This window comes from Lissotriton helveticus, chromosome 6, assembly GCF_964261635.1.
Source record: "Lissotriton helveticus chromosome 6, aLisHel1.1, whole genome shotgun sequence".
NCBI lineage: Eukaryota > Metazoa > Chordata > Amphibia > Caudata > Salamandridae > Lissotriton > Lissotriton helveticus.
In genome coordinates this window covers 1,910,036,807-1,910,049,891 of record NC_136067.1, presented here as the reverse complement: position 1 = coordinate 1,910,049,891, position 13,085 = coordinate 1,910,036,807, and the positions used below count along the sequence as shown (strand labels likewise).

General features: G+C 41.8%; 1 protein-coding gene across 3 annotated transcripts in view; it reads right to left on the bottom strand.

Moving 5' to 3' along the window:
- The window catches only part of GALNT14 (polypeptide N-acetylgalactosaminyltransferase 14), a 1,160,089-nt gene that overhangs the window by 288,727 nt on the left and 858,277 nt on the right, over window positions 1-13,085 (bottom strand). For all 3 annotated transcript variants that reach the window (XM_078649861.1, XM_078649859.1, XM_078649860.1), the window contains exon 5: window positions 6,604-6,669. In XM_078649861.1, coding sequence (XP_078505987.1) covers window positions 6,604-6,669 — 66 coding nt within the window. The remainder of the gene's footprint in view (window positions 1-6,603; window positions 6,670-13,085) is intronic.

The window sequence follows — 13,085 nt, the reverse complement described above, 5'->3', positions numbered from 1 at the left end:
GTGACGCAGCAGCACACAAAAGTGTTGCAAGGGGCTTGTAAATCTGCCAGTAGTCTTTAGTTATCTCAAAGGAAAAGTATTCTTAGAACAGATGGATCTTTAGTTTCTTCTTGAAAGTGGAATGATCTTCATTCTCTTCTATTTTTCTGATAGGTTCCTGTATTTGTGAGCCCTGACAGCCAGAGGGAAGAGAAATGTCCACAATATTACCCACTACAACACGGAAGTCAATGATCATTTTTTCCCAAGAATGACTAGAGCAAATGTTAGGTTTGAGAAGTTTTCATTTTGGGTCATTCAGGTATCTGTGAATTGATTATGAGCAGTGAATGAATGACTTATGACATTGCGCTTAATCTCTGCAGGTGATTGCAAGCGGTGGGAACCGGCTGAAGCATTTCAACTCAGTACATTATATCATTTCACTGCATCGCCAGACACTCATTAAAAGTGCACACATCATAAACATAAGTATTTAAAAGTGCACTCATGTGTGATGATAAAGATAAAGTACGCTCTGTGAAATAAATATTTGCAAGAGATCACACAATTAGGACAAGCAAGGAAGCCAGTATTGACCGCAGGTTATCTGGTATCACCTTTTGAAATTCCGCCACTAGTCTCTCTGGGGCTTATTTACAACCCCCCTTGCACCACCCATATGACACTTTTCCCAAACATGATGCAATAGTGGGGCAAGAGGATTGTAAATAAGCCCCTCTGTGTTTACATCAAAGGTCACTGTTTCGACTTTCATTCTTGGCTCAAGAATAGAACCAGCATCGGTATAGCCAATAAGTCTTGTCTTTAGTTATCCAGCGCTATATCCTTGGTGCAACAACATATACTGTTGCATGGCTAAACACTTATAAGGTCCCAAAGGCGAGACCTATTGGCTATGCCAATGCTTGTTTATTTTGGGAGGTAGAGTACCAGCACTTCTAATGTGAAATGTAAAACTTTTATTGGTACTTCTCAGAAACAAGCATGCACTCTGGTACTGAGTAACTGCATTTCTATTTTTCCATTTCAAGAACTGCATACATGCCAACATTTTAAAATAAAATAGGAATGGAAGAAAGAGAAAAAGAAATGGGGGAGGATATAAGATTCCCAGTTGACTAACATGTTTGTTAAGCGCTTTACATGAGCACCAGTTATGGTACACGAGAACATTGAAACAGAAAAAATGTACGCGGGAGGCAACCTAAACCATTTTGGCTTTATAAATCGGGAATCTCCTGCTTTGATCGAGTCTGTTGACATGCATGCGTGAAGGTTCCGAATACATGCTAATTTAGCATTGCTAAATGCAGCTGAAGTCGGGTAAGTAACTGTATTATTATACGTCAGGTGTTTGGAAGCAATCCAGTGCGCCTAGGAAATCAGCTCAGGGGTCGCAGTTTAAGTCGGGTAAGAAACGCTATTATTACACGTCAGGTGTTTCGAAGCAATCTAGTGCGCCTAGGAAATCAGCTTGGTTCGCAGTTAAAATGAACCAACCTTGGGTAAGTACATATCTAATAAATAGGTTCCCTTCGTTTCACACAAGTCAATTGTGATGCAACTGGTTCTCATGTAAAGCGTTCTCATATGTTCGGGTCGAGTTCGCGCTATTTAAATCTACAAACAAAAAAATTCACAGAAATGTATGTCCAGCCTTTGAGAGCACAGTTCGAATAGGCAAACATGTGTTTAACCGGTAAAGAATGCCCTCTCGATTGACGTCACTCGAGTCGAAACTCACCAACACTGCTGTATGTAAAGAGGAAGACATGCTGCAGCTAAATATCATTGTCCCGGGGCACGTACGCGCTCAATCGCCCAGGAGCAAACGGCAATCTTGTCTATATCCTACCGGAATCAACGATTTAGAGGAGTCACAGCGTCAATGATAGCCTGACATTAGGGGGCATATTATCAAGAACAGGCGATAAAATTATTGACGCTTTATCGGCAGGAAACTGCAGCTAAAGCGGAGATAATGGGCTTGATAATATGTCCTTGTGAATTCCCATAGCAGCCCAGGTTCTGGTGTTAACCTGGGCTGCTATGGGAATTCACAAGGGCATATTATCAAGCCCATTATCGCCGCATTAGCGGCAGTTTCCTGCCGATAAAGCGTCGATAACTTTATTGCCTGTTCTTGATAATATGCCCCTTTGTTCCTTAGCCAATTAGATGATCAAGGTTTCCATAACCACTCCTAAAGTAAGATAAGTTTCCACTGGTTGTGAATACAGCGTGGGTGACCATAATTGACTGCTTTTGAGGCAGAAAAGTAAAAAGACACATAGCGGACAGATCGTAACTTTTCTATTCATCTGCTGCCCTCGGTTTACAGCTCTTTAAACCCACATTTAACATAAGTTGTTCCTTTTCTCTTTCGGCACTTGCTTTCGCATAGGTGTTGTACGGCTCTAGTTGGTCCTCTCTGGACGCACTTGTAGTTCTTTCCAGGCGCCAGCTTTTGGTCTGCAGCGTACTTACGTAAAGTGGCAGAGCAGGAGTTGGCCTGACTCAGCTAAGAAACTTCCGGGTCTGTGTTGGGGCCGCTTTTGCTGGTCCTTCGGTAGTGGGATTACAGGTGAGAGTCCGGTGAAAGGATGTTTGGTTACACTGTTTGTTTACTAGTGTAGCCACGCAATCTCCACCCAGTAACAATACTGGTTTAGACCCTTATTTTGCTGTTTGGGTGGAATGTTTATAAACTTCTGTGCATCAGTCTGATGCAACAACTCCTCCATTAAAAATGTCATTTAACAATAACAAGTAAGCGCGGCTAACAAGTGGGAGGGGTGAGTGCGAGAGAACACACAGCGAGCAAACATATGTTGCCAAAGCTCGCTCCCGCAAGGGAATCGCCAAACCTGCACGCATTGCCATTGAAAGCAATGCAAGGCGTGCATGTTTTTGGCAGAGAAGCAGAAGCAACTTCTATAGGTCTTTTTCCTATGCAGCGCATGCGAACAGCGTAGGTGAGACCTAAAAACCAACATAGAGGTAGCAGACCCGACTCATTGCCTCCAGATCCAACTATCAAGCCAAGAATGCATTTATTTGGGGGGTGCCACATCCCTAACACCCTCCCTCCCATAAAGCTACACCACTGGATAGATTATTTATCAATTTTGTGACAGACTATAACTCTAAATCAGGCCCAATGTCTCAAACCGGCCACTAAGAGGCAATCTTTTATTGTGCCCGGCACCTGCCCTCATGGAATAAGCATTCCTCCCCACCAGCCCATAAGAAGGAGCTGGTTGAGGCACAGAGAGAGCTTCATTGGGTAATCTCTGAAAGAAGAGCCAATGTGACTACAGCCACTGCCCTCCTCGGTAACTGGGAACCACCTTACCAGCCAGTTATAAAGAATATATGAGACAGCAGATTGTCTCTGAAATCCTCCAATGGAGGAAGTTTCTATAGGATCTGCCAAACAGGACCTCTCTTTTAACAAAGGGCGATGAAAGGTTATTGCTGGGGTCAGACAGATTCTAAGTGCACTTGACTCATAAGGAGCACGCTCTCGTTATCAATAGTAAGCGTCAGTGCCATCTTCATGCACGGGCATGCTGGGCAGTTGCCCAGGCCCCCCACGAGCCTAGGGGCCCCATACTAATCTATGCACAGATCAGAATGTAATATAAGTTTATTTTATCAATAATTTACATTTTTATTCCTGTGAGCGGTTGTGTAGACATGGCGCGGTGCACTGCTTTGATCAGGGGGCCTATAATGTTAAGTTATGTCATATTAAATTTGTAGAGCGCACAGCTACTCAAAGTATCTCGGCGCTGACTCCAGAAAGAATTCAACACTCCAATCAGAGGACCTCAAAAAAGCAATGTTTTTAGTTTCTTCTTAAAGGGCACATGGTTCTGCATCCTCCGAAGTGCCAGCGGAACTGCATTCCAAGCTAAGCGTGCTTTGCGAGTGAAAGAGCTCCTGCCCAACCTATGGCGGTTAAAGCGAGGGTTCTGTATTAGAAGCTGGTCAGAGGATCGCAGTTGTCTAGAAGGTTTATAAAAGACGAAGCGGTTCTGCAGGTAGAGCGGGCCAAGCCCATACAGGGCCCGATGGACAATGGACAGCATTTTCAATTTAAGATGGGACTCAACTGGGAGCCAATGCAGGTGACGTAGCTGGATCCGAACACTCTGACTTGGAGAGAGTCCCAGAAGTAATCTGGCTGCCGCATTTTGAACTACCTGCAGTTTCTTTGTCAGATATCCCGGACAGCCCACCAGGAGGGCTTTAGCATAATCTAAGCGGGAAAGGATCAGGGCCCTGACAACCGTCTCTTTGGCACCACCTGGCAAGAGGGGGAGAAACTTTCTCAGATTTTTCAGGGTACCAAAACAGGTCCCTGTAAGCTTCTTCACATGGGTAGAAAAGTTTAGGTTTTCCTCGAACCAAACCCCCAAATTTTTGGCGAGGCCCTTCCCTGTCATAGGGCGGGGAAAGTCAGGTGGCCACAGCCTGACTCTGAAATCCTCTGCAAACGAGCCGAACAGGAGTACCTCCGATTTTTCTTCATTGCACTTCAATTGTGCGTTGCCAGCCAACGAAACACAGATGAGAGGCAGTGCTGCACCACACTGACCGAGTCATCACCCCATCTCCAAGAGAACAGGAGCTGTGTATCATCGGCATAGGTCATCACCTTAGCCCCCAGGGACTCCGCCAGATAAACCAGCGGAGACACATAGATGTTAAAAAGCAGGTAATAATGCTGTTAAGATGGCCCTGGTAAGCATGTATGTTGGGCATTGACTCATGACTCTGGTAGCCTTTCTGGAGAATATGTAGCCATTGTTCCTATTACCTAATCTATTGGTAAAACATTTAACCACCTAGGAAAGCTGGTAGACTGAGTCGGCATTGTCACGGTTCTAACTCAATACCTACAGATCACCACATATTTCAGCATTGAGCGTTTAACTCAATCATATGCGTGAAGAAAATTGCAAAGCAGAGTAAAGAAGTTTTCAACGTCCTATTGTGAAAGCTGGAAAGAAAACCCGGCATGGATCACGTACCACCAGCATCCTGCAGAAGATGCTTAGGGCGGCCCAGGTGTTAGCACCCCTGCTACCGCTCCCCAGGTCTAATCCGTGTGAAAACGGTCTCACGGGCCCTTCCCCGCTGAAAGTCGTTTCTCCCTAGCTGTGAATTCGTGGAGAACAAATCAAGGGAGAGCGGAATGTTCTCGACGATAGTTCGTAGAAAATACAATTTGTTTTTCAAACCACATTTACGGTGTGCACGTTAAATTCGGGTCAGCCTTTTAATAGGAACATGCAGAAGATGTCATTTGTAAAAATAAAAAATAAAACTTAGGCCCGGGATCATTACTTCTGTTTTTTAATTCCAGGTAGAGAAGCAGCAATGCACAGGATTGTATTACCATAGGAAAATTGGAAAGTACACTCACAAAGCCAGTCTGGTTATATTTCTGCTACAGGAAGGCTTCCTGTTCATAAATGCATCCTGGCTGAGGCGGGATCTTCTTTCTCGGCATACATTCAATCCGTGTTTATTGTTACATGCTTAAGCTCTGTACAGCATTGGAGAGAGGATTGAGGCCAGCAGGCTTGGAGAGATGTTATGCTATGAATGTGTGGCTGCACATTCAGTCCCAGCAACAAAAAGAGCAGCCCAGGTCCAATGGCGCTTTGTCCAGGGTGGATGAAAGAGGGGCCAGGGACATGATGAGGCCTGAGCATTGATAGGAATTCACGGCTCCCCCCCAAAAGGCGGAGGGAGACCAGCTGCTCCCCTTGAAAAGCACCAGCCGAATGCCACAAATAAATGGCACTGCAACATAAGAGGAGGGTGTCCCACTGCGCCCCTGCAGCTTTCTGAGAATTCGCAATGCAGCCCTTAAAGTGTTTGCAAATCACATCTTGCCCAAACGTGTGATTGTGTTTTAGTTAGGGCAGGGCAGAACTTTATTAAGCCCAGAATATTATCAAAACCATTTTAAGTTACTCTGTTGAAGTGAAAATACTGAAAATGACACAATCACACCCATTGGTACAAAAATCCTACGCAGCACAGGAACAAAGAATTTAGCGAGCGGATGCTGGCTCCCACTCTTCAGGTTCTGTTGCATTTAGTGCTATTTTCTGAGCACAATATGCATCTTCCAGACCATTTTGCATACAAAGGAGCATTTCCATCTTAATAAAAAAGCGCTAAATGCTGGGTTACCCTCTTCAAGTAATTCTGCGTAATCTCGCATAAATTTGCTGTAATTTCAGGTAATTATGCTGCGGCAAATGACACCAGTTACACCCATCCTTATTTTAGCTCAAGTTTAACACTAAGTTTCTGCATCATTTTTGAGATCCTTATTTAACACCCAGATTTCCCAGAAACATTTGCAGCAGTAAAACATTAGAGTAACTTTACTGAGCTGGTACTATGCTTAAAGAAATCTACTGGTACTAGCCTCTTGTTCCTAATTATTTTGATTGGACCTGCCAACACAAACCTGCTTGATATAGGAATGAGACCTTTGGACATGTCCTACAACACAAAGCACAGGGAAGTACTGACACATACATTTAATGAAGTGTAGCCATGAGCATCTCTTACCTTCCCTTTGGTTATTACGTAGGCACTTCACCTTTGGTAACTTTTCGAGCAGCCGGCAGTCATCAGCTTCAGGGATAAATAGAAAGAATACATCAGTCGGGCAAATTAATTCTCCTGTGTGACTTTCTATGCACTTACATGTCTACAGTCATCATCAGTCAAAGCACACAGTGGGTTGGATTTACAAAGGATTTTGGAATACGTGAAAATATACTGCTGTAGTACTCTTTTACATACTCTCCTACATGCGTTTGGGAATAAGCTCTTTATTGGTAAAAGTACAAAGATGACACAGTCTTTTCTATTTCTCCTAATGGTATCAGAATTTTCCTTGAATATTTCCATTTTATTCCTATTTTAGACTTTTGGGATGATTGAAAAAGCCTTGCATGTGTATTTAAAAGAGTACCATAGGAGTACGTGTTTACTTCCTCAACAATGCCTTTGAGAATAGGCACCAGAATGTTTAATTTAATCCTGTACAAATAGGGGCCTATTTACAGTGGTAAATTTACATGTAATGAAATCTACACATGGAAGTGTCCTCTTACATGTCTGAGTACCTTCACTACTTTTGACTATTCACCATTTAGGAGTGAAAAGTTACTAAAAAGTGTAAACTTGTATGTCTCTACCCCTCGTGGGGGTGAAGCCAAATTTATGAGTGCACATTTACTACAATCAAAGAGGAGCACTAGTATATACAGCACCACACATGGCCAACCACTGATACTGCCACACCCTCCCATAAAAAATAATGGAGTCAGGGATTTAAAGTAGAACCTCATAGAAAATAATGTTAAATCAAAATTGCTTATTCTTTTACTTTTAAATATATACATACAATTAGTATACTGTTGAAATGTTTAAATATTGCAAAAAAAAATATTTTATGATAAAACATTGTAATAACCTTTTTTAATTTAAATAGAATCACAATAAAAGTAACTTTAATTACAATAAAATCATTTTAAATTATTTGTGCACATAACATTTTGTAATTTTCAATAGATAATATATATAAATAAAAACATTACTTTAGGTGGGTTTCATAATAACTCTTCAAAAATAATATTAATTAATTTTAATATATTGAAATTATTTAGACATTTAATTCAAAGTTAAATTAATATTAATTATTAGTGCTGGTTGTTTTCTCTTGCCTTACATTTAAAATACATATATAAAATTAATTTACATAAATAGTTATCATCAAAATATTTTGAATCTTTTTTCAGGCTTAATAAACTGATTTGTTTTGTAAAAATAACCATTTCCCTTTATTTTAGCATAGGGATATTTCCATCCTGGTGTCAGAGATCTCCTTGTGGCAAAGTATAAGGAAAAGCAGAACAAAATAAAACCACATAATAACATTAATATCTTAATTTAAAAGTAAAATAAAATGTTTCTGATTATATTACATTTCAAATGTTTTATGATGTTTAAATTATGAAATAAATTCCACCTATAGTAAAAAAATGTTTATTGTATAGTAATAATAATGAAACATGATGTATAGACATATATAAAAAAGTAATTCCATTATATTTCAATTAAAATACATGCTTCGTTATTTTTTTAATTCATATTTCTTTATTAGAATAAGTTAAAATAAAACACATGTTTTTTTATTTTCAGAAAGCTTTCAACAAATTAAACGTTTTTAAACAATTTAATTAAACATTATTTCGTAAAGGGTGAGTAACTTGTCCTATGTGTCTCCACTATCTGTTGTCTTCCCTGTCTCTCATTGTTCCTGTTGCTCTATATCATATTTGCATCACTAGTGTCCATGCTGTCCATGTTCCCTGTTTTCTGACCTCTGGCATCCCCAAAAAAACCTTCCCTTTCCTATGGTCTCTTTTGGCATTTTTCTGTCCCCTCCCCCACTGTCATTTGCATTCCTGTCTCCACCGGCACTACTTCCCCCTGTCAGTTGCATCCCTTGCTTACACACTTGTCTATTCCCACTGCCTGATTTCACTACCTTTCTACCTATCCTCATCTCCCCTGTTGTAATGTGTCACATGTTACCACTTCTCACATGTCCACAACCATCATAGATCCATGCAGCACAAGTGAAGCATTGCACAGACGCGCATTAAATATCGGCAACTGATGGATAGTTCATGCATAGCTAGCCATGACTAAGACCACAGTGGTACACCAGCTAGGTACAACAGCACAATGTCCCCTGTCCAACTGCCCTGTGTTCCCTCTGTCTGTTTTGTCATTCTACTCCACAGACTTCCATTCCCCACCTATTGTCTTCACTTCCTGTGTAGCTCATACTGTCCTTACATTCCTGTATTTCCTGTTTTTCTTAATCCGTCATTTTTCCTCACTGTATTACCTCCTGTCCACCTCTGTCTTAATTCTCATTCTTACTATTAATCCCATGCCACCTTTTGCCCCAGAGTCTGGTAATGGCATGTCCAAAATCTATACTGTTAGGGTCAATACACAGAACATCATGTCACCAGAGTAGGTTGCATTGCACTGCTGTGCAAACTCTGTATTCTGGAGACTACTGTGATGCAAGCAGTCAGCTATATCCGCATACAGTGCAACTTTCACTTTTCCCATCAGCTGACATTCTGCCTCTCTTTTTGCAACTTCACCCTGTGTGTGGCAAGTGGCGTGTCTTGTCTTACTGCTTCACACTTTGAGCCCTATTGAAACATGCATCTGCAGGCATAGCATACTGCATGTAGGAGAAAAGCAAGTTTATTTCAGACTGTGATCTCAAAACGTCACTGTGACATCATGGAAATGAGGGTGGATAGTTTCAAGTAGAACATGGAAGTGATGGAATTCTATTGGAGATTGGATGCATACAGACAGCAACCAGAAGGAGAGGGGAATATCCAAGTGCATCTTGGAAGCTGAGAGGGGCTAGTGTTGAGGCTAAAGAGAGAAAGAGAGAGGTGGTTGGGTTGGGTGGAAAGGCTATGTGCTCCTCCTCGCCCCCGGTAACACTAGGCCCTCAGGCCTTTTCTGCCAGCAGTCATTGCCCCCAGGACTTGATGGCGTCCATTTTGCCCATTCCTCCTTCTGTTATGGCAAACAAAATTTCTGAGGGAAGGCCTTATTCTTCTGATTTTACATTGGTTGCTAGTCGCCTTCTTTCAATGGATGTCTTTAAAAAACCAGAGAAGCATGGATCCTACTCAAGAACTCCTATTGGTGCCTCTTAGAGGAACAGAGGGCAAGTGACATGTCATTTTAACTTCTATACTTAGCAGATATCATGTCATTTTATGTAATTATGCCCGTTACTTCATGTATATGAGGTGGACTCAGTTGTCCTACGTGGCGTTTATGAAAGCTTTCTTCCTTGACAGAAAACATGGGGTGTGCACGCACATAGTGCAATTCAATTTATAAACTTTATTTCGATATTAAAAGTAAATTACAAAAGTCATCGCGGAACCACTGTCATCGCGGAACCACATAGTGCACTTGGGCAGGGTTTGGACAAGTCACAGCTGCCTCATGGTGTTTGCCATGGATCTGTCTTAGACTCAACATTGCCATTCTTGAGATGAAGGCCTCCGGCCCTGACTTTGAGAACTGCCCAAAGTGAGTACACAGGTACGCCGTGAGCCACACCATGCTGCTGCGCATGCATGGCCCCACTCTGCATGGAACTACCGGTAAGTAAACATAATGAGTTTTCCAATAGTTGTTAGAATAACCTCACAATTTTTTGTGAAGCTTAACGTTGCTACAACGGCGCATGAATGGAAAGCACTGTTAAAGCCCAGGTCCTTGATAGACCACACATTGATATCATCTGGCCTACAAATGTAAGTATGAAGTTGCTCATTTAATGTGATGAACCACAGACATTTTACTTTGCTTAGGACTGATGGTGGATGAGTGTGGGATATTGACCTATCTCCATGCAGCAGCCAGCCCTAGGGCACACATTTGGCAAACTGCATGATGTATGTTTGATAGCAGATAAAAAATAAGTTTGATGTATGAATCAATTGAACTTGGGCAATCGGAGTGGTCCTGTGACTAAGTAAACACCAGTAAATGTCCACAGTTTATGTACAAGCATGTTATGATGGATCACAACACTCAACTGATGGCACAACCTATTGCGCACAATATATGTGGGATACCAATATCAGAGATCACAAGAAAACTCATGATGCATCTATGTTGTTTAACAGACTTCTCAAGTTGAGCCATGTTAAACATCCCTGTATACAGCAGAAATGCCCACCAGTGCTCCTTTTTAAGAAATAGTTGAAGACACAGCTCTTTAAATAACTCCACATCACTACGAAGTAACAGTATGCCCCAGAACACAGCTTCCCCTCCAAATGGCCTTTAACTGCATCCTTGCTTCTGCCCTTGTTCAGTTCTAGACAGCCTTTTGGCCAGGTTTACGCTACATAAATACCACATGCATGCACACATCTATATTTCAAGTCATCTTGGTCTGTAGATTACATTGTGCTACTTGCACACCTTTTCAGTTTTAAATGTGGGAAATAAATCACCAAAATGCAAAGTAGAAGTGTTGTCTGAATTGAGTTACTCAATAAAATCTGTCTCATGGAAAGAACTATGCTGAAGAGCAGGTTGAGCAGGCCCTGGACACCAGGAATAGAAAATATGCCTTGCTCACATTAGATTTGAATAAGAAATGGGACGAGGGACACTCCTTTGGCATGTTCATTCACACGGTTGCTTAAGAAAAATATTAGCTATTATTTTATGCTGCAGGACACAGAGCCTCATTACGATGGTGGTGGGACGACCACAGACAGCACGTTGGTGGCGGTGGCCGACAGCTCTTTGGTCTGACTTCCACAATAAAATGATGGCAGGCAGACCATTCTCTGTTGGGGGCAGACCGCTGCCTCAGCCAGGGTCTATGATCCCGACATGGTGGAGGACAGAATCATTATCCTGAACGGAGGCAGTGCCGAGGCTGGCACTGCCATCTAGATTACGATGTCCCTTTCCGGAAGCCTTTTCATGGTAGTCCAACCCCCATGAAAAGGCTGCTGGAAAGGGACTTTGAGGGACACCAAACAGGGCCCCCGTCCATTGTGGCCCACTGCAAATTGCCCCCATGCACCTCCATGCACTTTACACTGTGCATGGATGTGCACAAAGCGCTCCTTAACACTGCGGCTTGTGCTGTGGCCCTTTTCCTGGCCCGTAGCACAAGCTTCTGTGTAAAAGAGCACTTTCTAACCACCAACAAAGCGGTCACATCCTAATTGGGCAGTCAGATTGCTGCCTGCTTGTCGGGCGTTCTCCTGACCACCGTGATAGCAGGCGGCAGTTTGACCGCCCACTATCAAAATAAGGCCCATCGTTATTTTGAAAAGAAAACTTGCTGACATAAGCTAACTTCTTATGAACAGGAGCAGATTTATCTGTTTCTGCTACTCATATTTCTTTTCCAAGGGTTCTGCCTGCTGAGTATTGGTGAATTTGGGGTCTATTACTGTATTCCTGGGAAAGGAGTGAGTTGAGTTACCCTCCAAGACTATTGTAAAAAAAAAGATACCAGGGATCTATTCCTCGGCCACTTAGGGCCAATAGAAGTAATAGAGCATTATAAAATTGAAGGAATACTATTATAATTTTTTTCCCCATACAATATTTTTTTTTACCCCTTTATGAATCTTTTTCTGTTGAACAATTGAAAGCAAGTGTAATAATCATGCATTATATATATATATATATATATATATATATATATATATATATATATATATATATATATATATATATATAGATAGATAGATATATATATATATATATATATATATATATATATATATATATATATATATATATATATATTACCTACTGGCGGTCGCCAGTAGGTATATATAGTTAGGATTTTTTCTCTATGGGTTTTTTGAAAATTCTATGTCTAATAACTTTGGCGTTTGTGGACGGAATTGGCTGAAATTTTCAGGAAAATGGCACATTTTGTTTCTGAGCAGCCCTTGAAAATGTGGGGGGGGTTCGTCAAGGGGGGGCTGAGAAAAAAGGGGGGTCCCAAAACGTGTTTTTAACATTGAGTTTTCCATAGGGCGGTTGGCCTCACTTTTAGCCCGAACAGCTGAATGGATTTGCACGAAACTTGGCAAAATTGTAGGGACTGGTAGCCCGATGTGCCTTTTGTAGGTCTCAATATATGTGCTACAGTGGATTTTGAGAAATTAACGTTTAAAAAAAGATATATATCTGTAACAGCGGACCGGGCAGCGCTCCAGGACGCGTACTTTTCGCGCAACGGAGCTTTGTGAAGCGAAGCTGATTGGTTCTCCGGCGTCTGTCAACATTCCAAACAGTCCGTAGCGGCCGCCATCTTGTCTCTCGGTAGGATCGAGAGACAAGAGGAGGCCAAAACAAAGGGGGAAATAACCATAAGGGGGCATAGTAGATCCTCGCTGACCCCCTAGGTTTGATGTGGAGGTTTTAAAAGGGCCCCGCGG